This window comes from Kalmanozyma brasiliensis (genome assembly GCF_000497045.1).
Source record: "Kalmanozyma brasiliensis GHG001 unplaced genomic scaffold PSEUBRA_SCAF5, whole genome shotgun sequence".
NCBI classification, from domain to species: domain Eukaryota; kingdom Fungi; phylum Basidiomycota; class Ustilaginomycetes; order Ustilaginales; genus Kalmanozyma; species Kalmanozyma brasiliensis.
The window spans coordinates 788,228-815,531 of record NW_015961988.1 but is presented as its reverse complement, the minus strand read 5'-3'; the positions used below and the strand labels follow the sequence as shown (position 1 = coordinate 815,531).

Sequence of the window (27,304 nt, the reverse complement as noted above, 5' to 3'; positions counted from 1 at the left end):
TAATCGAGGTGTCGCTGTATAAGTTTCTTTAGTAGGTTGAGGAAAAGAAGGAGGATACTGTACCAGCCTCGTCGGATCTTCCGTTTTCTCTTGGTCACCAAAATTTGCCCCTTCCCACGGTTCGGCGTTGAACGCACGTGACCTCCACGCCCAGAAGTTACGCTCCCACGCTCGAGCCTCTCGAAGCTGCATGTCGAGCGTTGCTTCCCCTTTGTTCTTCTCTTCATCTCGCAACCTTCCTTCCGGCCCTCCCGACGCTTTGTGGCTGCTCGGCTCATTCGGTTCTGCCGCTGATCAGAGCAAAGATGGCTCCGATATATGCGATCGATTAGTGGTCAGCGTCCCGATCTTTCACTTGTCCCATCAACCCACCAACGCTTCATTCGCACGCGTGACTCGGCCCCGCTTTCAGCCCACTGAGCCACACTCAGCTCAATTGCTCGCTCTCCTTGGCTCAGCAGGTTCCTTATGCCCGCTCACTCGAGGTCCATCGACTTTCTATCCTGGTTTCAGACGGCAAGCCATGCCAACCTACGCAGACCAATGGAACGAGCAGCAACGCGCGCTGGGTCGGTCGGGCCCCTCCAACCCTGTCCGCCTGACCATCTCCAAAGGCGACTATGAATGGGATCCACACTTGAACCGCTTCTGCTACGTGGAGCAATGGGAGGAGGAGCATCTCATGGAAGATGAGGAGCTCCACGACGCCAACTACCTCGCAGCCGTTTCTTCCGCCGTCGACGGCCATGGTAGTCGAGGCTCCTCGCCCTCGCTACCTGCTACCCTGCAAAATCCCGTCCTCAGCAGTAGTCTCGACGGCATGCGCACCTCATTGTGGGTGCTCGACACCAACACGCTGCTTTCCTGCCTCGACCTGCTCAAAGCACTCTTTGCCTCGCTTTTGACACGCAATGTGGCATACGCAGCGGCGTTCAAGCAGGGTCATTTGCACACGAGACCGTCGTCCATTAGACTCATCCTACCCTACGTCGTGGTCTCCGAGCTCGATGGCCTCAAGATCTCCAAAGGCCGTTCCGTCTCATCACAAGCACGCAACGCAAACCATTGGCTGCTCTCGGCACTTCAAAAGCAAAAGCGAGTGCCCATCGACGAGGCCGGCGCAAACCTCTCCGAGGATCTTTGGCCACTCTTCGTCCAGCCGTCGTCCCACTACAACGCGTCGAAAGGCTCGCGCGGTACTTGTCGTTGGGACCTGAACGACTTCAGCACCGCCGACGACGAGATCGTCAAATTCTGCGTGGATCTCAGCCAGCAGACCTCGTCAATGATCCGATTCTGTTCCGACGACACTAATGCTCGCACCAAAGCGGAGCTGGACGGCATCGATTCCTTTGCCATGCGCGAGTTTGCCAACGCACTGAAAGACAACTTCAAGAACGTGCGCCCGGAAGACAAGTGGACGTACGTAGCCGACGAGATCATCGATCAGTGGGAGTATCAACTCGGCTCAGCGGAACAGCAGCAACATCTGCAGCAGCAGCATCAACAGACTCTCGAGCCGCAATCGCGCATACATCATCCTCAGCCACACACTGCGTGGCAAGTACCGGCATCTCAGTCTCAGTCACCTGCGCCCCAAGCTGCACAGACCCCTCCGCTCCAGTCACCGCACCGCTTAGAACGCTCGACTTCAAGCACCGAGATCCTTGAAGTCGATATGGATACTGAAGAGCCGCCCCTGCCAAGCAACGGTGCGATTCGTCCTGCTCCTTCCTTGTCCCCTCGTCCCATCACCCGCAAGCGTCCCTCTCTGACGGCCGAGGGTCGTGGAACCACCGACAGCATACACAGTCCACAAAACGCTCGTAGGCCTACCAGAACAAGGTCTGCCCGTCTTTCTCCCGGTCCAGCTCGATCCCCTGCTGTTCCGCCACATCCTGAGCCCGTACCGAACGAGCCGACCGCGGAGTCTGAAGCATTAAACCCGACGATCGAGTGGGAAGACCTGGTCAAGCAGCATGGACCCAGCTCGCGGGCGAGCAAGAAGCAGCGCAATGGCCGATGGTAGTCTCCCCGCCTCGAGGTCCGGTCCTGCTTCACAAGCATTACTCATTTGTAACATTAGCAGCATTCGCATACGTATGAATACTCAACAGATTCATTGGTCTGAATGCTTGAAGTTGCCTGGCAAGAAGTGGTGAGCGCGGCGAGTTCGGAAGCCGGATAAAATGTGGGCCCAGAATTCGAGCTTGCACACGGACCTCGATTCAACATGCTGCTCTCCCACACCAACACCTTCTTAGACTTCCATCTCGCCATCGATTCATCTCGTCATTCCAGCTCGCTGCGCTGTTTTACCGACCAGCGCTTTCGATCCAGCACTGACTCTCGCGCTCGGTCCGCCGCATAGACTCACAGCGACCACATAAACCGAGCCCGGTCTGCCGCTCGTAGCGATCCAGCATACACAACAAAGATGGCGCGGCAGCCGGCCAAACGGCGCAAGGTGGCTTCTCAGAATCTAGACGTCGAGGGCGATAATGATTGGCAGAGCGACGAGCTTTCCTCTCTTGGGGGCTCAGACGACTCCGCCTCCGGGTCTGGCTCCGACTCCGACTCGGCCTCGGACGACGAATCGTCCGTCACTGCCATGCTCGCCGCCACGCCTTCCGAGCGCAAGGGCAAAGCGCGGGCGACAAGCTCTGGCGTTGAAGTGGTCATTCCACTCTCCGGTCCGGGCGAAGACTCACTACCAACGCGCAAACGCGGTCGGCCGAAGAAAGAAGGCGAGGAGGAGAAGATACCCAAGAAGCGCGGGCGACCACGCAAGTACGCCGAGGGCGAGAAGAGACCTCGTCGCTCGAGAAGGAAGCTGAACGAGGATGGGTCGCCGAAGAAGCGCGGAAGACCAAAGAAGGTGGTTGATCCAGATGCTGTGATGATGAAGGTGCCGAAGAGGAAGGGGAGGCCGCCGAAGCCGAAGGAGGAGGGCGATACGGGGAGCAAGAAAAAGAAGAAGAGGGAGTTCGATTTGCTCGCTGGCCTGGACTTGGACTTTGATGACGAGGTTGGGTCGGGAATCGTGCCAGGTGTCGGAGGAGATGATGACGACGACGACTGGGAGGACGAGGCGGACTCGCCCAGGAAGCAGGACGACATTCTGGCGAGGCTCAGGAGGAGGATTCTGTATCGACAGCAGGATGCCGAACTAGCCGACTTTGTCGAGAGACTCGGACCAGATGGCCGACCAAAGGAGCAGACCGTCAAGGCGGAAGACGACGACACCGCCGCGCTGCAAGGCGAAGAGAGGGTCGACGAAGGTCCTCGGCCAGCACTACCAGCACAGCGCCAACCACAGCCTTCCGACCTCACGGCCACCGACAAGCGCAAAGAGCGTCAGCCGTTCGAGCCATCCAACAACGATGGAATGTCAGCTTTGGCCGAAGCAGCTGCGTCCGCCGCCGCCGAAACAGAAGAGCAGGCGCGCCAAGCGAAACCCAAAGGACGTCCACCAGGATCGAAGAACCGTCGTCCTGACTGGGAGCACAATCCACTCCTCGCCGCTACTCGCGCGCACACCAACTCAGGCCGTTCTACCGTGAACACTTCTCAAAACGGCACATCTCTGTCGCTCTACGGCGCACCTCCATCAGCTCTCATCGGCGCACCGAGCGGCTCAAGCCTCGTCAAGCCCACCTCGTCAGACGCCTACTTTCTGTTCAACACCTCGAAGCGCGCTCGTGGGCTCGCAGGCATGGGCATCGGCACTTCCTCCTCGCTCATCTCGTCCAAGCTTCCCGCTCTGGATGCACGCAACCTCGAGCGTGTCGTCGCAGATCAGACTCGTACCGGCTCCATCTCCGACCTGGCGACGCGCATGTATCGCCATCTGCTCCCCGTCTACCTCGCGCAGCTGCTCGCCGGGTACTCGATCATCTTTCACGGAGTGGGGAGCAAGGTCAAGCTGCTCAACGAGCTGGTCGCCCGCAGAATCGAGGCGGAGGGCGATGCGGTGGGTGTGGTGGCACAGGGAGCGATGAAGGGATTCAAGGTGGAAGACATGCTGGCTGAGATCGAGCGGGCGGTAGGGCTGGGCTCGCTGACGTTGACGGCGAACGCCGCGGGAAGGATGAATGATGGCGATGGTAGCGCGGCAACTGTGGTGTCGACACTGACGGCCGCGAGGGCGGAGAGGATCGTCCGGCGCTTTTCGAGAGATGACATTGTTGGGCCCACAAAGCTCTTTCTCATCCTCGAGACGTTTGATGCTCCCGGCATGCAGAGTCTTCGCTTCAAGAGCGTGCTCGAGACGCTAGCGCGGTCGAGCAACATTCACATCATGGCTACGACCGAGCACGTCAACTCTGGATTCATCGCTTCAACGACCGGACAGCAGACCACGGCCGCTTCCGCGGACAAGACGGCCCTTGCGCTCGACGAAGACAACGATTTTGATGGCGGCAAGCCAAGTCGGAACACTGGGCGTCTCTGCTGGATCTGGCAAAACATGTCGACCTTCACCCCGAGTCTCGATGAGATGCTCATCATGCGATCCAACCCTGCTTTTGCGTCTTGGATGCCGCCGCTTCCCCCCGCGCTCGATCTCATCGGATCCGCCTCGACCCTCACCACTCGTTCCACGCAGCCCATTGGCGCTGCCGCCTCCACCGGCTCCGACGCCAACGTGGCCTACTACAACGGCCTCCAAGTCTCGGACGTCTTCCGGACCGTATCCGAGGCTTCGGCGATCTCGATCCTCAAGTCGGTCACCACCAAGGCGAGGGCGCTGTTCAACCTGCTCGCCAAGCAATCGCTTGCCTCCGAGTCCTCCGAGGGCGTGGGTGGCGTGGTGTATGCGGAGCTGCTCAACAAGGCCAAGCGCTCGTTCCTCGTCTCGAACGAGGCCGACTTCAAGTCGCTGTTGATCGAGTTCAAGGATCATCACCTGTGCCATGTGGCCAAGACGGGCGTGATCAGCATCGGATTGGCGGATGCAAAGGTACTGGGTAGCGTCCTGGAGAGGTTGAAGTCGATCTAGACGATATGGCGTACCACCATTCACAACTTGCTTGCTTGTGTGTGCACATGATTGACTGTGTGAGAGGAACTCAGGGGTATACTGCTGTGCGATTGAGCTGAGAGAAATCGCTGCGTGCTGGAACGATGTTGATGTGTGTCACAGATCCTTCTTCCCACCTTTCTCCTTGGAATCCACGCTCCTCGTTGGCACGATGTCCGAATCGTCCTCCAGAAAGGCCACGACCACGTATGCTGCCAGCACCAGGTTCACTACGAGCGCCGCTAGCCCACCTGCATATGTCGCATTGCCTGTCGAGCCGAGTCCAAGCCGTATCACGTCAGTACAAGATCGAACTCAGTGAGCATGAAGAAAGGGAGGCTACGTACCGCCAAGATATCGATCTTTCGCAAAGTAGAACGCCGAGATGGGCGCAGCGAAGAGGGCGACGCTGAAGAAGGCGAGCTTGTAGTAGACGCCTCGTGCTGGATCTCTGCCCCGTGGAGCGACGCGAGAGGGTGTCGGATCGAGGCTGGACATTGTTGCTCGTCCTTAAGGTGCTGGGAAACGCTTGATGTCGGCAGGGTGGTCGAGAGGAAGGATGGCGTGTGCGAGAAGAAAGGGTTCACAACCCATCGGAACTCGGATTGCATCCCCCGCGGCCCACGAAAAAGTGACTTTTGTTCAACACTTTCTTCTTGACGTCCAACTCACAAGTCGAGCAGAAACGAGCAGCAATGCCACAAAAGGTCCTCATCGTCGGGCCTGTCAACGGCCGGCTGAGCGAGCTCGCGTCGAAGCTTCAGGCGATCGAGAGCAAACATGGACCTTTCACGGCTTGCTTTGTCCTCGGCGACTTGTTTAAGCCAGACAAGGTGGAACTCGATGCGGAGATCAAGCTGCCCATTCCGACGTACTTCTACCAAGGGTCAACTCCTCCTTCATATCCGAAGCTCGAGCAGCAAGCGACTCAGGAAGGACTTGTCAAGGTGGCACCCAACCTCTACTACCTTCAGCAAAAGAGCGGCGTAGTGGTGACACCCGACGGATTGCGGGTTGCTTTCGTCGGCGGGACATGGGATGCCAAAAAGTACGCAGAGGAGCTGGAGAACCAAAGTGGTGACTTTGATCCTCTAACATGGCACGAGTCTTCCACAGATCTAGCGACTGATCGCAACACCGCGCACATCACACCTTCGACCATCAACCGCCTGCTCGCGCACCCGTCGTTCCGTCTTCCATCCCCATCATTACCATCCACATCGACATTCAGCAGCGGCGCGAAATCAGGCTCGCTCGCAGCCGCTCGAGCTAGTGCTTCCGCCGAACAAGCACGCGGCGCTGCTCATACTGCCGCGCTCGACACGCTGAAAGCACGACCGCCGATCGACCTCCTCCTAACGAATTGCTGGCCGACAGGCGTGACGCTCTTCTCCCCTCCCAATCCATCAGATCCTCTCGGTGGGCTGCCCGACCCGACCGCACGCATGTGGGGCTCTCTCGCCATCGCGCGACTCGCATCGCATGCCTGCCCGCGCTACCACTTTGCCCTCGCCCCTTCCAGCACCGACCCCGAGCCGCCCGTCGGCATTGCGGGAGAGACGCTCGACATGGGAGCCTTCTGGGAACGCGCGCCGTACACAACCGATCTCTCCTCGTACCTTCCCCAAGTAGCCGATTCAAGGGGATTGAAGACGGTCACGCGCTTCGTATCGCTAGCCCGGTTCGCCAACGAGAAGAAGCGTAGGTGGTTCCTGGCGCTCAATCTTACGCCTGCGGACTCGCAACAGGCAGTAATCTTGCCGGCAAATTCTACGCAGACGCCCTACTCCGTGCCCGCACAACGACCGTCGGTGAATGGCAAGAGGACTGCGACGCAAGATGTAGAGGGGCCGAACTACCGCTTCCAGGAGTCGCGCAAGAAACCCCGCGCCGAAGGGGACAACGACGTGCCACCTCCCGGCTATGTGTGTCGGATCTGCAATGTTGGTGGGCACTACATTCGCGCGTGTCCATCGAAGCAGCCTGCGACGCAGGGATTGTCGAGCAATGCGATCCCTGTTGAAGGTGGGAGGGGAAACAAGCCAAGCATGCCGCTTCCTGCGGGTCTGCCCGCCAAACCAGCCGTCGCAGAACGAAGACAGCTCATCCCCGTCGGACCGTCCAACTGCTGGTTCTGCCTGTCGAATCCGTCGGTTGCGAAAAGTCTCATCGTAGCTATTGGTGGCGAATCCTACCTGGCTTTCCCCAAAGGCGGCTTCTCCCATCCATCGATCAACACTGTAGACGCCTCGCACCTGCTTCTTGTGCCACTGGCGCACACATCCTCTCTCCTTTCCCCCGCGCATCCGGTCCTGTCGCTGGGCCCAGCACCGGAGGAGGAGGAGGAGAGACGACGAACAAGGGTCGAGATGGACGAGACGAAGTCCCGCATCCGCTCCGTATGGGGGAGTTCATCACACATCATGCTGGAATGGACGTTGGTGAGGGTACGTACGAGTAGCCGGATGACGCATTTCCAGACGCAACTGCTGGCGCTCCTCTCCAGCGTGGTTGGACAGCGAGAGGTGGTCAAGAGGTTAGATGACGCGCTGGAGGCGCTTCCTGCACTCACGGTGTTGCGGAAAGACGAGGATGTCGAGGGATACTTCAACCAGTCCACTCTCAAAGAAGGTGAGGAGCAGGATGGATACTTCCATCTTGCTCTGCATCCGTTGGAGGAGGGAGGCGAGAAGAGACAGTGGCTCGTTCCGTTGAGTACGACGTCGAGATTCCCCGTCCAGTTTGTGCGGACGACGCTGGCAGACGTGTTCGAGCTGCCCCACTTGGCTGATTGGAAGACGGCCCAAGCTGCGCAGGTGGCGGAGGACGGCCAAGAGGGGTTCGACGAGGAGGCGAGGGACAAGGAACGCTCGAGTCAGTTCAGGGCGTTGTTGGCCAAGCAGACCGCGTAGAAATCTGCAATGCATCGTTCGGAGCAGCAGTCAACGCGGATTGGGTGTGATGCAAAGGCGTGTGTGCGATTGAAGAGAGATGTGAAGATCAGAAAGGTGGACGGTCGTGACGCCGTTTCTTACGTTCACGCTCACCGCCACCGGGAACGATGCTCTCCCTCTCCCTGTCGTGTCGTCTCTTCTTCCTGTCCTCCCGACCATCCCTACCCTCTCCGCCATCTCGATGCCGACCCCTTGACTTCTCCTCTTTCACCCTCCCCTCCCTCCTCTCCATCTTGTCCTTCCTCTCCCGCTTCTCACTCTTCGTCTTCCCCCTACTAGATTCTCCCGCTCCTCGCCCACTCGCCTCCCCTCCCCTCGCATCCCGATCTTCAAACAGGATCCTCCGCAACCGCTCCTCCGCCTCCTCGCGCGTGAGCTGGATGCCTCCCACCTCCTCTGCCTCGGTATCCTCGCCTTCCTCCTCGCGCCACGTGCCACGCTGCGATGACGACGCGTGCGCTGGGACTTGCGACGACGGCGATGGGCCGAGGAGGCTCAGGAACTGTTCGGCAAGGTGGTACGCGAATGGAGGTTCGGGTGTGTAGAACGATGAGACGCGCGGCCAGGCTTGGAGCCACGACTTGGGGCCTTTGGTGGGAAGAGCGGGGCCGACGTCGGGGTGAGGAGCGGCATCGTCTTCACCCGGGTGGGAGCGAGCGCGTGATGGTGTGCGCGATCGACCCCTCTCTTCCTCTTCGTCATCGTCGTCGTCGCTGGAGGATGCAGAATACACTGATCCAGAAGCGGAGCTCGCAGCATCGCTAGCTGCCCCCTCCCTCGGATTCTCCGCTTCCACCGCCTCATCCTGTGCCGGTTCATCGTCGTTGCCCTCCAACCGCCGCCTCATCTTCTGCAGATCTCGATGCTCCTCCGTCGGCCACCCATCCTCGCCATCATCCATCACATCCCTCCCCCAAACCTCCCTCCTCTTCCCCTCAACCCTCTCACCATCCTTCACACAATCGTTCCAATGCATCCCCCACACCCTCTGCCTCCTCCCCTTCTCCCCCCGTGTCCACCCCTGTGTAGCCTGGATCGCAGTCTCAAAGCACCTCCGCGCCTTATTCTTCGTCGTCCGATCCAACTTCCTCACACTGACCCCCTCCTCTTCTCCATCTGTAGAGTTCAACAGCGTAGTCAGCCCGACAAACAGATAAAGCATGCCCAACAACGTATGCAGTTGGGGTTGCGACTTGTACGGATGCATGTTCACACGTTGTTCCAGCAGCTCGATGGCGTCGTTGAGGCGGGTGGCGTGGATGTACTCTTCGACGAGCGTGCTGGTGAGGTGTGTGGCTTTGAAGGGGGCGGAGGAGTGGAGATCGAGCGATTGCAGGTAGGCGATCCTGCTGCGACTTGCTGTCGCCGTTCCAACGCCGTTGTCATTCGCATCAGCCTCCGAGTGGAGGCTGAGCAGCAAGAGGGCGAGCCGCCAGCCTTCATCCGCCGTCCATTCGTGCGCGGCCAGTATGATTCGCAAGAACCTCCCCGCTAACGCCGTCTGCCTGCGCTGCAAGCAAAGGTGCATGAGATCGTAACACCGCCGCAAATGCTTCCGGCGAGTGGAGTTGAGGTTGGTGCGCGCAAAACCCGATGTTGTCCCGCGCGATGTGAGCAGTCCTGTCGACGGTGCACTGTGCGAAGATGAAGGCGCGAGCGAGCGAGTGGAGGCCAGGAACGGGTAGGAGTTAGACTTGAGCGACCGGATCTGGTGGTTTTGCCGAAAGCCAGAGCCGAGGAAGGGAGGCGGGGTGAAGGTGAAGTTGCTCTCCATATTGGTCGAGCTGATGTGGGTGATGGCGGGGGTTATCGCATGATCTGCTGTCCGAGGTACATGATCCTGCTGATACAGCGGGAGCGTCGTGCGTTGAGCCAAGACAATGTGTGATGGCGAGGCAAGAGTCGAAGGATGATGGTTGCAAGGGTCGAAGCTGAACCTCAAACTGGACCCTGAAGACGCTCCTCGCCAAAAAAACAAATCTCGAGCCGACTTCCGCGCTTCCTCCTCGACCCGCGCTCAACATCGCTCCTTCACCCTCTCATCCCCTCACGACCCCTCACCACGCATCTCTCTCACTCGTCATCACTTCACGACGTAGCACGGACGTAGCACGGAACATAGTATTACAAGTCTTTCCACGATACCGAGACTCAGAGCAGCCTCACGCGGCACTCTCAACGCTAACCCTCCTGCTGCCCCGCGTGCTCCTCTTGACCCCTGCACTGCTGGTCTTGCCGCTCTTGCCCTTGCCTCTCGTCATCTTGGCCACCTTGGCCTGAGCAGCGCCCTCGAACGCCTCATCCTGCTCGCCCTTCGCCGCCGCCTGAGCCAGGATCTCTTCGAACTCCCTCAGATCTCCCGCACCCTCACTGGTCCCACCCGCGCCATTCCTTGCCCCACCAGCAGCACCCGTCTTGTTCGCCCGCGCCTTGGCCAGAATCTCCTGGAACCGCTTGTACACCTCGCCATGATACAGCTTGTCCTGGTAAAACGGAAGTCCTTCGATGAGCTTCTTGACACTCCGTTCGCTCTTGTACGGCAACAAGCTGAGACAAAACGCAATGTCGCGCCATTGACGCTCGGAATTGGTCAGTCGGAATCGCTGACACAGCTTCTCCACAACATTCTCCGCCTGTTTTTCCTTGTCGATGAAGGTGAAGATGAACTTCATCGTTCGCGCAAACGTCTCTTCGTCGACGGCGTGCTTGCCGATGGACAGGTGCGAGATGATGTCCGGCAGATTGTTGTACACTGCGTTCTCCTTGGTGGCGAGCTCGGAGAAGAAGAGCTTGGCCAGGTCTGACACGCGAGGTTCTTCGTCTTCGAGACATTTGGCCATCTCACCCAGTTGACCTTTGACTTTGATCATGCCGTTGAGGATGAGGTGGGTGAGCACCATGAGCGTGTGCTTCTTGACTGACAGATCTGGGTCACCCAGACCGGCGTAGAGACGGTCCGAGTTCTCGTCGACCAGCGAGCCGAAGCACACAGCGATATCGCCCAATGCGATGACCACGTTGCTGCGGATCACGGCGTCCTTCGATGTCGTAAGAATGTGCAGCAGCAGGGCCAGGTTGGCTTCGCAGAACGTCGACGAGACGCACATGAACTTGCACAGCGTCAGCACGGCAGCGCGACGCACCAGCTCGTTGGGATACGACTTGGGGCTGCTGCAGATGTGCGTGATGATGGGACCAAACATGGCCAGCACACTGCTGTTGCCGAACAGCAGCTCCTTCTCTCGAACACTGGCGATCACCTCACCGATCTCGTCCTCGGCATTACCGGCGACTTGGTCGAGCTCCTCGACGGCAGCAGCAGCAGCGGCAGCAGCAGCACGACTGGCTTTGCCTTCCGAAACCGCCTTGGCCACCGCCTTCTCCTTGTCCGCCTCGGCCTTTCTACGCTTGTATTCTCGCTCGACCAGCTCGAGGTAGACGATGTGTTTGAGTGCCACGTGGCCCACGATGAACAGAAGCTGAGCCAGCTGGAATGCGTCGCCCATGACCGGTGCATCCGAGCTCGAAGCAGCATCCCTCGCGTCTGGCATCGAGACATCGCTAGCCGCGTCATCGTCGTCACTGCCCTTCTGTAGTTGCTGTGCCTTGCCGCCGAACACGCGCGCAGTCAGGCTGCGGATGATATCGGTGCAAAGCGCGTCGGGCTGTTCGCCGAGCAGGTAGATGGTGTTGATGGCATTCTCGGCCAAGCTGAACCACTCTTCGCGGCTGTCGCCCTTGAGCACGTCGCCCGACATCTGGATGGCAGCGCGAAGACGACCAAAGAGCGGGTTGGTCATGGGGTAGCGAACACTCTCGTCGCTGAGAGCGCCCTTAACCTTCTTGACACTACCGCTGACGCGTTGGAGCGCAACGCAGGTGTACTTGGCGAGCACCACGTCGCGTGCGCCGATGGGGCCGAGACCGACTCGCAACAGCGTTTCGATGTGCTCCGAGACGATCTCGCGCTTGGCGGTGGCGAGCATCGCAAGGACGATGATGGCGCCTCGGCGTTGTGCGGCAGAGATGGCGCGAGGAGCCGAGTAGACAGCCCAGAGCTTGTTGATGACTTCCGGATGGACGAGGTTTTCGATCTGCATGGTCTTGAGCATCTCCTCGAGCGAGGTGAGTTCGGCCAGTGTGGCGCCAAAGGTACGCTCGATCATGTTCTTGGCGATACGAGCGATGTTGTCCTTGGCATTGAGGTCGGCGCGTGCATCAAAGTAGAGGGCTCGGTAGACTTCGATGAGACGCGAGCGGACACCTTTCAGCTGACTGCCGTCCTCCATGACGAGCGTGTTGTCCTTGGTCCAGATGAGGTGGACCATCTTGCGGACACCGGCAGCAGCGCCAGACAGCCTGTACTCGTAGGCGACGCGGAAGAACTCCATGCTCTCGAGCACTTCGGCCTTGTTGGTGGAGGCGAGCAAAAGTGTGAGGTTGGGCATAGCAGTCTCGATCTGGGTGATGAAGGCAATGGCATCGGTGTAGTAGCGCTTCGTGAGACGCAGACGCATGACCTTTTCGGCGTCGACAGGCTCCATTTCGGCCTGAGCCGCAGCAAGAGCTTGAAGGTCGACGCCCGATCGGCGAGACTTTTTGGACTTGCTCTTTTGCTTTTGGACCTTGGGCTTCTTGGCAGACTTGCGACCACGAGCTGGCGGCGCATCTTCGTCATCATCGTCTTGCATCAGCGTGTCGTCGGCGTCCTCTTCATCTTTCTCCTCATCTTCATCCTCGTCCATGTCGTCGTCGTCGTCGTCGTCGTCGTCCTCGTCAGCTTCCGACTCACTCTCCTGATGGACAGAGTCCTCGCCTGGCAGGTTGAGAGATCCTTCGGTCTCTTCGAGCTCTTTGGAGACGATGTCAAAACGGGCTTGCCATTCTTGGAGGCAAAGCTCGCCGCCGTGGAGCATACCAAATGGATGAGTGAGGATGAGCTTGGTGAGGAGCGCAATAGCGTTCTTGCGGACACCGCTGCTCTTGTCCTCGAGATGTCGGATGACCATCTCGGTGATCTCGGTGCGCTGCTTGGGGAACTTGGTGGGCAGATCCAGGAGACGGCCGCAGACGGTGATGAGCTTGGATCGGACGTACGAGTTGAGGTCGAGGAAGCGTTCGATGAGGAGATCGAAGAAGGTCTCGATCTGCTTCTTGCGCGCCTCGGCACTGCCTCGGTTCTCATCAGCGGCTGCGTCGCCGCCAGCACCTGCCTCGCCTCCGTCTGGGTTGAGCGCATCGTCAGTGAGAGCGAGCTCCTTGATGAGCAGACCGAGCGTCTCGATGAGCGCGTTCCTCATGGGGTACGATTCCGAGTCAAGATGCTTTTGCAGCAGACTGATCTGCTTGAGAACGCTGCGTGGGCTAAGCTCGGCCATGCGGACCAGGAAGCGACCGAAAGAACGTGGACTCTTTGTGTCCATGGCGCCAAAGTTCTTGGCAGCCACCTCGCGGAGGACGTCTTCACCGAGACGCTCGTAATCGAATTCGAGACGCATGACGGCGAGCAGTTCTGCCATGGGCTCTGCAAGGTGCTCGTAGTATTGCAGACTCTGCATGATGCTGGTTTGTGCGCTGAAGGCCTGGCCGTGTGCCTTGACGGCCTGGCAGATGACCTTGAAGATGCCGAGCTTGATGGGCTGTGCTTTGAGATACAGCTCATTCTCTTGGAGGAGGAGGGCCGGTCGCAGGAGACAGCCAGAGACGAAAGAGTCGCGAGCAGCGGAGACAGTCCACATACGCTCGCTGCGCACGCGTGCTGCCTTGGACATGAGGGAGAGCACAGCTGGGATCGAGTTGGACCAAGGCCAAGCGTCTGCCTTTGCAGAGCTGGACTTGGCAGCCGCCGCCGCAGCCGCGGCTGACTTGGCACCAGCTCCACGACGACCTCCTCTGGCAGCGACGATAGCAGCCGCTGATCCACCGCTGTCTGAGCGAGCACCGCTGTACTTTTCTGCTACCGAGACGAGCCACTGAAGGAGGAAGGCGTATCGCTCGAGCGTCTCTGCGTGAGAAGAGTATGCGTTAGGATCGTCACCGTCGAGCTCGCGTTGCGCTTCGTCGAGAGCGCTGGACATGCCGGAAGCGATGACGTCGAGAAGCTTGTTGCAAGCATTTGGGGAGAGGTTGGCAAAGTGTTTGAGGTAGGAGCGGATGAGGTCGTAGATCTCTGGAGTGGCGACATTGTCTGGGCTGGATGTGATGGCGTCGATGGCCGAGTCGAGGGTGGAGATCTGCTCGGAGGCATTCATGTCCTCGACTGCGACCTCTTGCGGGATGATGTATGGCTCATCCTGAAGTAGGAGGAGTTCGTCGGCGAGGTTGTATCGACCGCTGGACGCCTCGCCTGCACCATCTTCGGCGGAAGTCATGGTGTGTGAGCGATCACCTGTGAAGCCGATACAATGATGATGGTGGTCGAGATCGAGATGGATGGTTCTCGGTGTTGGTTTCCTGTGGCTGCTGTGCCGTGCAATTTTTGAAAGAGGAGGCTCAGTTTGAGTCTGTGAGTGTTGGTCTTTTTGGGCTGCAGCTCAACGAGAGAGAGACGCGTTGACTGAGCGTGTTTTGTTTTGCGGCGCATTCAAAGTGTTAGAGTGTAAAAAAGGCGCGGCTGCACGTGATTTGTTTGTGATAAAATTTGAATCGGCGATTTAGTGCCAACGAATCAGTTCAGATTCAGCCAACCGCGCTTAGCGGAGAGAGACACGCTCGGGCCTTTCTCATCTCAGTCAGGAGCTGGCGTGTGACTTTGAGAAAGGAAAGCCCAAGAAGATTCAAACATTCCAATCCAACACCGCACCTTGCTCTTTCACTTCCATCTGCTGCTCAGCTCTTCCGCAAGCACCACCCACTTCGCCTCATCAGCAGCCTCGCTAGCTCGCAGGCCACCTCATCACGAGCTCACCGAGCCAGCATAACGACACATCGTCGGCACCTCCAACCGGTACTCGACTTCATTTCACAAGCTCACGCCGCTTGCTTTCCCACATCTTGGCTGCCACTTGGCAACGCACGCCCCGTCTGCATCAACCGTAGCAAGCTTGAGCTTGACGCGCAGCAAAGCTATTCAAAATGGTAAGTCTCCCACACATGAACGACGCCGCATCTGCATTCAAGTCACCACCCACAAGCCGCTTTCACCCACTCGAATCAAGCCACCGCTTTGAGAGACAATCGCGGCCTTTTCAATCGAGTCCTCTCTCTGTCACCATCACCAAGCTTGTCGATCGTGGATCCAGAGGCAGCACGCATCATGACCAAAGTCCGTCGCCGCAATCGACGCGCCGATGCTGCTCCGCCTCCTACTCTTGCAGCCAAGCGCTCCACTGCCAAAACGGCATCTCCTGCCGCAGACACCCCGAACGATGCTCTGACAGCGCACCACGTCGACTTGGATGCCGATGCCGCCGATCAACTCGACCTGAACACCTTTATTGACATGACCACGCATTCTGCCGATCTCTTCTCCGCTCCACCTCCTTCCTCCGCTCTCCGCAAATCCTCCCTCTCCTCCTCGATCGACGACGACTTGGCCATCCCCATCTCGCAGGAGCACCAATCCTCCGCGCCCCCTCCGGCACGCAACGTCGTCAACTTCCTCCGCAACAAGGCCGGGCTCAAAACGCGCGTCGGCGCCCTCAACGGCAAACGCGTCGACTACTTCAAAGGCTCTTCCGCCGTCAAAGCCCTTCTCTCCCCGGCCTACGCCAAACTCAAAGACGTCCCCAAAGTCACCTCCAAAGAAGAAGCCGAGCAGTGTTTGCACAACATCATCCCGTTCGCCTTTTTCCTTCGCGTCAATCGCGGGTCGAGCACCGGTGGCAAGGACTCGCCGCGTGTGGTGGAGATCAATCCGCAACAGCTGTTCAAAAGCGACGAGCACTATGTGTGGTTGTTCGAGGGCAGTCAGTTGGGGCTGAAGCTGGCTGGGTTGGGGATGGTAGCGGTGATGTTGGCCGGTGTGATGTTTCCGCTGTGGCCGCCGACGATGCGCTTGGGCGTGTGGTATCTTAGCGTTGCGGCGCTGGGGTTGATCGGTCTGTTCTTTGGCATTGCGATTGTGCGGTTGATCTTCTGGTTGGCGACGGTGGTGGTTGTCAAGCCGGGTATTTGGATCTTCCCGAACCTGTTCGAGGATGTTGGGTTTGTGGATTCGTTCATCCCGTTGTGGGCGTGGGATGTGCCTCCGCCGCCGAAGAAGGCCAAGGCGGCCAAAGCTGCCGCAGGTGTGGCAGAGAAGAAGAAGGTCGGGGGGAGCGGGGCTGGTGCTCGTCAGCAGGCGTTGTCTGGACTAGGCGGTGCTGCACCCACTGCTCCGCCCAGCCCACCAAAGGCACCCCAGCAGGCCGCACAGTCCAGCCCGGCCGCGCAGAACGGTGGCGTCCACAATCAGAGCTCTGGCAGCGGCGGACCGGGCGCTTCGGACAGTCTCGACGATCTCAACTAGCTCCCTCGTCCACTGTAGCTTGAATCGTCTGGCTCAAGACATCTGCACAATCTCACAAACCCTTGCACACCTTTTCAGCTGCATCAATCTCGCTCGGTCTTCAGTCTGCGGCGTGTCATTGGACCTTGTGATTAAGATAAAGGGAATCTACTCGTCACTCTGCCAGACAATGATGTGGCTAACGTCGGCTGCATAGCTGCCATCCTGTGCGCCGGTGAGCGTGAGGCTGTTCTCCCCGGCCTGGAGGTGCACCTTGACGGGGGTATCCTGCAAGATGCCGTCTGGGCTACCTCCAGTCGGATAGGTGACGTTCTGCACATCTCCGCCGTTGACAGCAACCCCACCGAAGCGCCAAGATGGGTAGGCGTCCTGGTTGGCGTAGAAGATGCTCATCCACACGTTCCCCGCATTGCCGCTCGGGGTGGTGAGGTTGAGGTTGAAGCTTGAGCCGTTTCCGATGTAGGTGGCGATTTGGCCAGAAGGGCAGATGGAGCACTCGGCGAACTTGGTTTGGGTGTTGTTACCCGCGATCGTCGTGGTGGACGGTGAGAGGGGGAAGGTTTTGTTCGCAGGAACGCTGTATCCCGCACCAGCATCGGCGTCGGGTCTCCACAAAGGAAGGTGAAGGAGTTGTCGATCGACCAAGGGGTACCAGACGTAACTGCTCTCTTCCAGATTCGTCACCCACCACCGATCGCCCAGGTAGACATCGAGTTTGTCGTTCGGTTGGATCTCAAACGTGTTTTGACTGTTCCAAGTGTTGTACGACTGCGGGGCGATGTAGTTGCTATACACCGGCGTTTGGGTTCCGAGATCGGTCGAGGTGTAGAGACTGTTGGCGTTGGGTTGCCAGCCCGACTGGTTGGAGACGACCATGTTGTACAATCCGTCCTTGCGATAGACACCGAAGCCCTCGAGTCGCGAGTGGATGGTGGAGATCAACGAGGTAACGTTCTTGTAGTCATCTGTCATTCGGGCGATGGCCGTATCGGCGTTGTTGTTCGTCGCAAACAGCAGGTAGCCCACGTCGTTCGCTGGATCAACATAGACGTTCATATCCCGACTCTCCATGCCAAGGGGACTAAACACTCCTTCCTCGGGACACGTGTAGGGACCTGTCACATCGGTCGCATAACAAACACCGACCTTGGCCAGCGAGTAGTTGGACGAATCCGCGTGGAACCACAGCACGAACTCGCCCGTCGACGGGTTCTGGATCAGCTTGGGTCGTTCGCCCACTTGAAAAGGCAGAGAGGAGTTGGGTGGGACAATGAGTCCATGGCTGTCCCAGTTGATCAGGTCGGAGGAAGAGTAGAGGGAGAAGCCCTGGAACCCGTTGCCTGAGTTCTTGTTCTCGCCCACCCAGTACCACAGGGAGGAAGAGTAGAGAAGTCCTGCACCGTGCGCGTTGATGTAGGCGCCAGAGGTGTCGCGCCACCGATCGCCGGAGACGATGTAGTTCTCGGCAGCGTACGTGGCTGTGAAGGCGAGGAGGCCGCTCAGAAGGGTCGTGAAGAGGATGCGTGCGGTGATCATGGTGGGAAGAGAGTGGGTGGTGGGAGGTTGAAGGACCGTGGAAGCATGATACCCGCAAAGAGCTTGGTATATATGTTCAAAAGGTACTGCAGCGAGCTTCTCCTCATACAGGCGTCGAATGGGTTCCAGATCACCACGATGCTTGACAAGAGGCCACTGCGCCTTGGCATCGGACGCACTTCGCTAGGCGGCTGTACCGCGACGTCAATTGCAGCAATCCCCGCTCGTCATGTCCCTCTCGCACATCTCTATAACTACATTGTGACCATACACCTTCTTGACTCGAACCGGAAGGGGAGCGCAGAAGGATGGTCGGCCATCGCTCACCCCGCGTTCATACTACGTCTCGCTTAGCAGCCTGCCCGACAACCGTAGCGTTCGCCGCGGTCGGCCGTGCGGAGAAACCACACCAGTGTCTAGCCGAGCGGTCAACTTGGGCGTAGAACTCGGACTGTTACGCACTCGACACGCTGTCGCCAGCAGTCATGGCAGGATTCGATAGTGTCGATCGCTAGATTCGCCGCTCCTGCTCACGGAGCGCAACGCAACGTCACCTCGACGTCGAAAATATGCGGGGTCAAAGAGTGCTGTTCGAGCGTTCACAAGTCGCCGGTGCTCTGTCCAGACATTCCCAAGCGAGCTTCCTGCTTGTCGTCAAGCTTGGTAGAGATCTCCGTGACACACGCCGACCCCGGGGAAAGCTGTCCAAAATAGCGTCCTCCTGCGGCTCGGGAATCTCCCACCCGCACACGGCGATTTCTGGCAGTTCTCCGCGCGGCAACCAGACGGAGGAAACAGGCGTGGGGAAAAAATGGGGCTCGAAAACTCCTCAGCGTGGTTCCAAAGCGGGCCTGCTCGACAGAGGTAGGTTGACCTCGCCGCGACTGACAGCATACACTTGCATCACACCCTCATCACCGAGCTCAGACACAAAACATTTGAACGTCAGGCACAGACGCTCTTTTCAAATGGAATGTAAGATGTCATTGATTAGAGGGAACAGGTTCTACAGGAGTTGCCCTTTTTTGTTCTTGCCAAATGGGAATGGGTCGGTAGGTATTGAAGACAGGATGTGTATGTGTCTCTATTGGCAGCGGCGAGGAAGGTAGATGGAGCGGAAGATCTTCGGCCGTGGGACAAGAATGATGGGGGAACGGAGCTGGCGAGGTGATGCGCTCGGCAAGGCCGGTCAGATTTGCCTCACCAACGCCTGCCGCCGGTGTTGCTGCGCTCGTCGAAACTCGACGAGCTGGATACGTAGCCGTTGCTTCTGCCATTGACCATATGAGAATTGATCGGTTCGGCGCTCGCAGAGCCGCTGCTCGTGTGAGTGTGACCAAGGTATCGACTCTTGGGCGAGGTGTGGCCGGTCGCCTCCGTCAACGGCGACCCGCTGTCAAAGGGCTCGAGAAGGTTCGACATCGATGTGAAGTCCTTTCCCTCCGACGCGTACGTTGCGCCATGCGGACCGCTCTTCTGCGAGACATACATCGAGCTCATTCCGACGCCCAGGTAGCGCGAAGGCGAGCTCGTCTGAAGCGCCTTGGGCGATGGGCGACGAAGAGGACTGGCGCTGCAAAGCCGGTGGTCGATCGTTGTTGTCGCTCGAGAACGAGCCGTGGGGCAAAGTGCCAAGACTAAGCGAAGCGGCGTCATCACCGGCGTGGCTGAGATGGAAGAGGTCCAGTCCGAGTCCAGCCCCCCCGACCTCCCTCTGACCATCTGTCTTGTCGGTTTGATGGGGATTGCGAGGTTGATCATTGGCCGCGTGAGGTGAGCCACCCCATCCATTTTGAGGAAACGGGCCCGACGAGCGCCTTGGAAGTCCCTGAGCCGGGCCGCCGTTCATGAGGCTGTACTGATGGGCGCTGTTTGCACCAAGCAGCGGAGAGTTGACCTGGTACGACTGCTGCTGCTGCTGTTGCTGGTATGGCTGATAATGAGATTGCTGTGGCTGCCATCGCGTGCCCAGCTCCGTCGAGAGCTGTCGGTTGGAAATCAGACCCAATGGCGTCCTGTTCGCAGCGGGTTCTGCATGCTCTCGTGCCATCAACTCTGCCTTTTGACTCCAAGCAGGCGATGCAAAGCTGTGAGGACTGGGTCCTGAAGGGCTCTGCTCGCTCCATTCTGACTCCGGAGGCGGCACCTGCGTTGTGCCATGCGATAGGCCGGGGCCGCCATGCCAACCGTGGGCATACTGTTGTGCAAGCTCTTGGACGTTGGGCTTGACATCGTACTCGTACTGTTGGCCCATCTGGATCTGAAGCTGAGGCTGAACGAAGCTTGCGCCGAATTGGCCAGGCTGGAGCAGGTTTGAGGAGAGCGCATGTGCCGAGGTGTAGAGCGTGTCGGGCGGGGAGACGGCGCTACGACTGTGATAGTCGGTGGTCACATCCATGCCATCCGAGCGGACGTATCCTACTGGGCCTAGGCCTTCGCCGCTCATCATGATCGGCTGCGTGTTGTTGGCAGCAATGGCCATGTACGGGTGGCGCACTCCCATACACGCGTTCTGTAGCTGCGCTGCGGCGATGTGGTGATCCTCGTTGTACGCAGCCGAGGAGTCGTCGCCCAAGCCCACGCGCAGAGACGGATCCTCAAGGAGGCCATGCTGGTTGCCGGAATAGTCGAACTGCGCATGCCCATTGTGACGCTGTCGACCTGCCTGAAACGACTTGCTGCCCTCGATTGCTCGGCGACGTGTAGCAGTTGCAGCGCTAGCTGACGTCCTAGTCAATGATGAGGACGGGGACGAGGCAGTGTTGCGCATCTTGCTCTGCTGATGATCGCGGCCGATGTGCGTCATGGTGTGTCGGTGCATGACGTCCTGACGACGGAAGCATTTGCCACAGATGTGGCAAGTGTACCTGATCGAATCGTCGTGAGTGGCGCGATGGCGAAGCATGTGCTCGTGACGCTTGAAGACCTTGCCACAAAAGCAGGTGTACGGCGGTTCGGGTTTCGGACCGTATCGACGTCGCTTCTTCCGCACTGCGCCACCATTGTCCGTGCTCTGCGTGGTCGGTGCTCCCTTTGCGAAAAGCTCAGTCGATCCGAGCATTTGACTGCTGAAGGCCGGTGGCCGAGGAGGAAGGGCACCAAGGGCAGATCGCGTGGAGAATCCGGGACGTATGGTGCTCTCTGAGGTGACAGAAGCTGCAGCTAAATCGTTGGGAGGCTGATTGCCAAACGCTTGCTGGTGAGGCAAAATGACTGGGGCGCATGGGGTCGACACTGGCCAATGGGTGGACATGTCCGGTCTATCGCGAAGGGAGAGAGAGCGGGGAGAGGTTGGAACAGAGGTGAAGGGCGATGAGGAAGTAGAAGAGGAAGCAGCGGTAGCAGTCGAAAGAGACATGGGGAAGCGTGGTGGGGCAAACGGACCGGCGACGCCTTGTGGCTCTGTAGCACGCGTCGAAGCGCGCGTGGTGACCATCGACATTGCGTGGCTGAACGCGTTGGCGGATGTGACTTGAAGGGGGAAAGGTTTGCTCAGCTTATGAACCCACCGCTGAGAATGTGACTGCGCAGCTGATAAGACCAATGAGAGCTGAGCTGACGCTGCGTCGACAGATAGCGAGATTGCGTTGTTGGGCGGAGCAGCAAAGCCAAGGTTTGCTTCAGTCGCCAAAGGTCGAATCACGAAATTCGAGCCTGTCGAGCTTCAAGAGTTGCAAAGTGTCCGTGTGCCAGCCTAGACGTCGGATAGCGCAGCGCAAGTGCAGTTCTAGCTGTTCAAAGCAAAGCAGCTGGGAGAGAGACGCAAAGTTTAACCCTGTTGGTGTGAGACGCTGTCGATTGTAGATGAGATGACGCATGCAGGTCGATGCACTTGATCTTCTACCGTAGACAGCAAGCAAGGACGCAGAGACGTAGAGTATCTATGAGGTTGTTGTCGAGGACGGAGAGCAGGCTGGTGGGATGATAAGGTGTGGGCGGAAGTGGTATCTCTATAGGCCGATGCGTTGCCGCAAGGTAGAGAGGGGAAAGAAAGTCTGCAGATCTGCGGCCCGAAGAGGATGGAGAAGAGTGGGTCACAAAGGGAGACGAAGAGCTCGTGTCATCGGCTGCTATAAGTATCTGATACGGTCCTCCGCAAGAAGTCAAAGCTGAACATGTGTGGTCGTCCGTGCTGAAGGGCAAACAAACCCGCCGAGGGGCTGGCAAATGAAGTTGCACACAGCCCAGCTCTGCTTCGCATTCAACTGTCCGCCACTTTTCCTCTCTACCAGCACGGAATTAGAAGAGGGTCGGCATAAGACTCTTTTTCGATTCAGTACGACCCAGTCTGAGCATCGGATTCGGATGCAACACGATCCGCAAAGAATGGCCATGAGATGACATTTAATAACGGAACCAGGGTCGAGGGTCGAGGTGAAGCACCCAGATCTGCTTGCGAGCCTATGGACTGGCGCTATTCGTCGGACCGCCTGGCTGTCTGTTCTCGGAAAACACATGCGTTCATGCATGATTGGATCAGTACCAGCTGCTAACGGCTCTTCGGCATCGCACTAGTCTAGTATGGTTTGCCGGTCAAGAGGGCCCAGCGTTCGCTATCCACTCTATGACGACATCGTCTCCTTGCAGCAGCGTCGTTCCTCTCGAGCTGACCCTTCAGAGGGGCGGAGCAGTGGGGCCGGGCCCCTGACGCCTGGCTCGACACGCAATGGCTTGGTTCAGCCAGTGCTCAAGCTCACAGAGCTTCCGTCAGGATGTAACCATCGGCACATGGTAAGCAGAGCCCGACCTCGAGCGAGCAAACTTGTCGCGAAACAAAAGACGCACACCCACCTCTCGTTTGATGAAGAAATGGGCGTCTGGGGCGACCAAGAGCACCGAGCTGCTGCTGTTGCTATCGATCCTCACCAATCGATGAACAGCACGGACGAAACCGATCCCATTCCCTGCCAAGCTCGCGGACCAGAAATTTTGGCACAAGAGCACAGCTTTGGGGCCTGCAACATGCTTACGTCCACAACAGCTCCTAAAGATCGCATCATGACATCTTTGCATGTGAAGATGTTGCGATCGTTTCATCTCGGGGCGTTGAAAAAGATGAGGCGCGCAACAAAAGCGGCTCTCCTCTGGGAACAGCGGTCGAGCTGCACCGGCGTCCCGGCACATGGATGCCACAAGGCCAGAAGTTCGGGCCGAGTCGACCATCAGTACCACAATGAGGTGGTACCACCGAGTTTGTCATGCAAAGTTGCCAAAAAGGAGCAGAACAATAGACACGACGAGGCAACATTGCTGAACCTTGCTTTGCTGATGCCGTTGTCCCACCGCGAGTTCAAATGAAGCAGTAGGCAATGGTGGTGGTGATGCAGAGTGAAAAGAGGAGCGCGAGCTCGCCTGGTATATGCCGAGCGGAACCGATCCAAGGTGGACACGCCAACCGGTGTCACGGACAAACGTAGCGGTTGAGAGCATTTCAAGCCGGTCCTCGAATCGTTGCAGCCCCAGTCTGTTGGCGAGCAATGATGACGCTGGACCAGGAAACGACGGCAGCCTGTCGTCCTAATGCCAAAGGCTAAGAGACCGGCAATTTCCGCGATGGAGGCTACGATGCGGCCCGTGGGACTTCATGCAGAAGATGAAGGCAGTTTCACAAAAGTGTCGTCTAACAATGGCCACGCAGGTCCACGCTCGGATCTCGCTCGGTTACAACGGTTGGTGTTGGGCTGGTCCGGTTGAAGGCCGGATATTGCGGCCGAAGCATGGCATCCGAGCCGGCACTGTGCAGGCAGGAATCGACAAGAGCAGCTGAGGTGTGCTCCTCCGGACGATAGCTACTCTGCCTTCGATCGTCGTGATGGGCAGCGATGGTTACGCTAGTGGTCCTGATGCATCGACGTACAGTCCATGCCCGACCGAAAAGGCCGTAGTGTCAAATTCTGGATCTGCTGGTGCGGCAGCTGGAACAGGCCCTGGAGAGAGTCGTGTGCGAAATCATTTCGAGACCAAGCGGCAACGTCTAGCGAGCCATGCAGCAAATGACCTCCAACCTTCGGCGGAGAATTTCGACAGCACGGCGCAACGAACAATGGCGAAAGGAGCTTGGACCGCATGAGGAGAAAATGCACAAAGCCCCGCGCGTGCGCCTGACAGTGCATTGTTGATAGAGTTGTCACTGCGCGTCGCATGGGAAGCACGTTGTACTGCACATGGTGCAGCGAAAGTGGCTCTCATCATGACGTTGGACCGACGGTTTGAGACAACACAGGGGGGCTTACCTGGTGACAGAAGCTCGCGGGTACACGGTGGAGAGGGTTTCAACAACGGTGCTGCCAGCTTTGCAGCTAGAACCTGCTGCAATCAAAACATTTGAGAAGCGGATCGCTGTCAACATCGGCGCTGCTGTTGCCATCAGGAGAAGAGACGCACCTTGTTTATGCAGTCAACAAATGAATGACTCTATTGTGAGGGGCTGTCCGCCCTCCTTTTCATCAGACACCTTGATGAGCATGAAAGCGAGGCTCTGTAGACAATATAGGTTCGGTATCGCAAAGAGAGATTGATTGTGTTCGCACCCCAATGAGGAGAAATTTTGGCTGAATGCAGCGCTGAGCTGCATCGAGTCGATGTCTTGACGATCCGGTAGTAGCAAAGAAACCGGTGGGGTGCTCATCCTGCGATCAGATATCATAGCAGAGTCGAGTCTGGTCACTCAAGCGCTTCTTCTAGTCGTAAATACGGCCGCCATCGAAAGGGCCAAAGCAGACACAATGCTGTACCGCCGTATTGGTCCAACTGAGACAGCATGGAAGCGCCGTGGCCCGAGCTGGTGCGTTAGCGTGGTCGAGCGGGGCTGGAACCTTGGTGCGAACAATCAACTCTGCAGCAGATGCTTGTAAAGAAGATTTTTAGGTAGTGCCTTTTGGTGGTCCTATTGTTCTCGAGTACCAGCTGATAGACGTCGGAAAAGAGGTCCCGGTGCCGAACAAAGGGGAAGGAGGTGTCATGCATATGACCCGATGGCGAGGAAGAATCAGAACGAGCAGCTCGGGTAAGCAGAGAGCCCGCAGCTGTGCCGTGGCGAACATGTGCGGCTCCGTTGCTGGCCTTGAAACGATCAGCTGGGGCCTCCAGATAGTTGCATGATTCCTGGGCCCAAGCGTAATCAAGCATGATCAGGACAGCTTCCACTCGGAGACAATGGATCGCAACTAAGATCCTCACAGGTTGACGTGCATTGTCCTCCCGTCTGTCTTGGTGAGGAAGTAGAGACCCAATCGAAGATATGGAAGGACCTTGTCGCCGGACAGAGCGCGCATTACCGCCATGGGCTTGCAGACATCCGACGCGTACGGCACAAGGACCGAGAGCAGCGGTATTCAGGCGGTCGTGAGCGACAGCGTTCACTTCGCCATCCCCGGCCCGCAATCGCGAGTGCTTGTAGGCTGTGAAAGTCGAAATGACGGATCGCGAGGCCCGGAGAGGTTTGACCAAAGGACGACAGGTGACACGAGGTCGGCGGGAGGCAGTCAAAGCCTTTGTTTGACATGCAGCGGCCGCGGCGTTGTGCGGAAGAAAAATTTCGTACATGTTAGGTCGGCGCTATCATTGCACGATAGCATTTTTTGTGTCTTCCTCCACACCAATCAAGGTGCTCGACTGAGCTTTGGGCCTTCAACGACTCCAACAGGGATGTTTCCGCACCACCACCGCTGCAGCCGACTCAGCAAAGTCTTTGACGTTCGCATGGCTTTGTGGCCGAAAGCTTGTGCAAGCGGGTAGGGGATCTTCGGAGGCGGAGAGCAATCGGATTCCGGACAGCAGACCCCGCTGCAGACAAAGCTTTTTGCCGACCTCATTCTGCTAGCGATGGCCAAGGATGATCCAAGCTTCAAAGACTCGCCTCGAATCGTGGCAGCAGCTCTATCGTGCGCTTCTGCGATCTTCTGCTGCATCGGTCCGGTTCTCACGTCCTGCTGCTCGCAATACACGTCGATATCTCCGCGACGAGTTTACCGGTGCTCTCCTGGTTGATCAACACGATGAAGCCCAATCGGGCGTCGACTCTTGGCGTGTCAAGGGTGGGAGCAAGAACGATGAAGCATCTGGCTCCACCGTCGAGCTACGTCACCCTTCGTCGAGCTCGAGCCGAAATCAGTCGCCTCGAGACAATCGACCGGTGGGGTCCTCGCTCCGGCAACAGGCACACAATACGCTTGCCTTCCACCTCTCTGCCTCCTTGCTTCCGAGTGGCGCAACCAAGCCGCCACGTGCCTGCAAAGACCGACTTCTCGTGTCCACAAGTCCGTCTTCACCGGCAAGGATCCATTCTGTGCCATGCAGTGCGAACCCACCCGGTCCTGCTCGAGACCCGCTCGCAGGAGCCGCTCGGAGCTCGGACCGTGACAACGATCGCGAAGCCCACACGACGGGCCCTGGTGGACAGGAACAATCCACAAAACCATCTCGACTAGCCCATCGCATCGTTGCAAACCTAGCCTCATTGACTTATCATCACCTTTCGCCACACACCCAGATGCAGTCTCGTGCCCACCTAAAGTCAAATCGTGCGCTGCGGAAGCCGAAGCGGCTTTCGTCCCTCGCCCGGGTCCTTGGCAAGGTGGAAGCAGCGGACTTATCACTCGATGGCGGTTCCGGGAGCACAGAGGCCGGGCTGGAAGGCGTCCTCAGCGTCAGCCGCGGTAGCCATCAGCAAGAAGAAGAGATGCTGCAAAACGCGGCCCACATGAAGTTAGGGTTCCTAATGCCGACCGTCAAGCCTGTACGCGGACCTTTGTCGGCTCGGCTCAAGGAATGGGATGGCCAGGATGCGAGCAAGGTGCCATCTGAGGGAAATTTGCGCCAGATGGAGGCGGATCTGGTCACGATCGAGCGGCTGCTCACCGAGCATAGTGGTTCAAGGACCGGGAGCAAGCCGGCAGCGTCGAAGCAGGTTCAGCAGCTCCAAGCAGAAGCTGAGCAGCTGAGGAAGAAGATCAAGTCGACAGCGAAAGCACTTGCTCTGGCTGACGCTCAGAAGCAGCTCGACAACGTTCCTATCCAGCACCTCGCCGACTTGATCGCTGCAGCTCAGGATTCGGAACGAGTACTGCTGGGCAAGAATAGGTGGACACGGCGCAAGAATGGCGACTTTCTCCCTGCATAGCGATACCCACAATCGAACAAAGTTGTCAGCATTTTGAATGAACTCCTGTCAAGTCCCTCGGATAGGAAGTGACGTTGAGGAAGCTATGGCTGGATAGCCGGATTCTTCGAGTAAGGATGTTAAGCCTAAAGAACGCGCTCTAAGTGTTGTTCCGACCCAAAATTATGCAGCTGCATCGAACCTGCAGAACAACACTTGCTTCTCTCGACGACCACCACCACTTC

The 27,304-nt window shown here is 58.1% G+C and overlaps 10 protein-coding genes across 10 annotated transcripts; 5 read left to right on the top strand and 5 right to left on the bottom strand.

Moving 5' to 3' along the window:
* Positions 1–523: 523 nt before the first annotated feature.
* On the top strand, positions 524–2,029 carry PSEUBRA_005339 (PIN domain protein; the record flags this gene model as incomplete). The annotated part of the gene is made up of 1 exon (XM_016438801.2): positions 524–2,029. One exon carries the CDS (start codon positions 524–526, stop codon positions 2,027–2,029), a length of 1,506 nt encoding a protein of 501 aa, XP_016290631.2.
* A 408-nt stretch (positions 2,030–2,437) lies between these two features.
* PSEUBRA_005338 (Origin recognition complex, subunit 2) lies at positions 2,438–4,999 on the top strand (the record flags this gene model as incomplete). The annotated part of the gene is made up of 1 exon (XM_016438790.1): positions 2,438–4,999. The coding sequence occupies one exon, from the start codon at positions 2,438–2,440 to the stop codon at positions 4,997–4,999; it is 2,562 nt and encodes an 853-aa protein (XP_016290630.1).
* A 138-nt stretch (positions 5,000–5,137) lies between these two features.
* Positions 5,138–5,518, bottom strand: PSEUBRA_005337 (Vacuolar ATPase assembly integral membrane protein VMA21-like domain protein; the record flags this gene model as incomplete). Its single annotated transcript, XM_016438782.1, has 2 exons — positions 5,138–5,289; positions 5,368–5,518. 2 exons carry the CDS (start codon positions 5,516–5,518, stop codon positions 5,138–5,140), a joined length of 303 nt encoding a protein of 100 aa, XP_016290629.1.
* Positions 5,519–5,715: 197 nt separating this feature from the next.
* PSEUBRA_005336 (Cwf19-like, C-terminal domain-1) lies at positions 5,716–7,932 on the top strand (the record flags this gene model as incomplete). The annotated part of the gene is made up of 1 exon (XM_059465510.1): positions 5,716–7,932. The coding sequence occupies one exon, from the start codon at positions 5,716–5,718 to the stop codon at positions 7,930–7,932; it is 2,217 nt and encodes a 738-aa protein (XP_059320440.1).
* An 88-nt stretch (positions 7,933–8,020) lies between these two features.
* Positions 8,021–9,748, bottom strand: PSEUBRA_005335 (uncharacterized protein; the record flags this gene model as incomplete). Its single annotated transcript, XM_059465509.1, has 1 exon — positions 8,021–9,748. One exon carries the CDS (start codon positions 9,746–9,748, stop codon positions 8,021–8,023), a length of 1,728 nt encoding a protein of 575 aa, XP_059321632.1.
* A 388-nt stretch (positions 9,749–10,136) lies between these two features.
* On the bottom strand, positions 10,137–14,345 carry PSEUBRA_005334 (Condensin complex, subunit 1, N-terminal; the record flags this gene model as incomplete). Its single annotated transcript, XM_016438805.2, has 1 exon — positions 10,137–14,345. The coding sequence occupies one exon, from the start codon at positions 14,343–14,345 to the stop codon at positions 10,137–10,139; it is 4,209 nt and encodes a 1,402-aa protein (XP_016290627.2).
* Positions 14,346–15,229: 884 nt separating this feature from the next.
* On the top strand, positions 15,230–16,423 carry PSEUBRA_005333 (Translocation protein Sec62; the record flags this gene model as incomplete). Its single annotated transcript, XM_016438793.1, has 1 exon — positions 15,230–16,423. One exon carries the CDS (start codon positions 15,230–15,232, stop codon positions 16,421–16,423), a length of 1,194 nt encoding a protein of 397 aa, XP_016290626.1.
* Positions 16,424–16,570: 147 nt separating this feature from the next.
* On the bottom strand, positions 16,571–17,959 carry PSEUBRA_005332 (Glycoside hydrolase, family 43; the record flags this gene model as incomplete). Its single annotated transcript, XM_016438775.1, has 1 exon — positions 16,571–17,959. The coding sequence occupies one exon, from the start codon at positions 17,957–17,959 to the stop codon at positions 16,571–16,573; it is 1,389 nt and encodes a 462-aa protein (XP_016290625.1).
* A 1,396-nt stretch (positions 17,960–19,355) lies between these two features.
* On the bottom strand, positions 19,356–21,020 carry PSEUBRA_005331 (Zinc finger, C2H2; the record flags this gene model as incomplete). Its single annotated transcript, XM_059465508.1, has 1 exon — positions 19,356–21,020. The coding sequence occupies one exon, from the start codon at positions 21,018–21,020 to the stop codon at positions 19,356–19,358; it is 1,665 nt and encodes a 554-aa protein (XP_059320439.1).
* A 5,430-nt stretch (positions 21,021–26,450) lies between these two features.
* PSEUBRA_005330 (uncharacterized protein) lies at positions 26,451–27,080 on the top strand (the record flags this gene model as incomplete). The annotated part of the gene is made up of 1 exon (XM_059465507.1): positions 26,451–27,080. One exon carries the CDS (start codon positions 26,451–26,453, stop codon positions 27,078–27,080), a length of 630 nt encoding a protein of 209 aa, XP_059321631.1.
* Between the last annotated feature and the right edge of the window lie 224 nt (positions 27,081–27,304).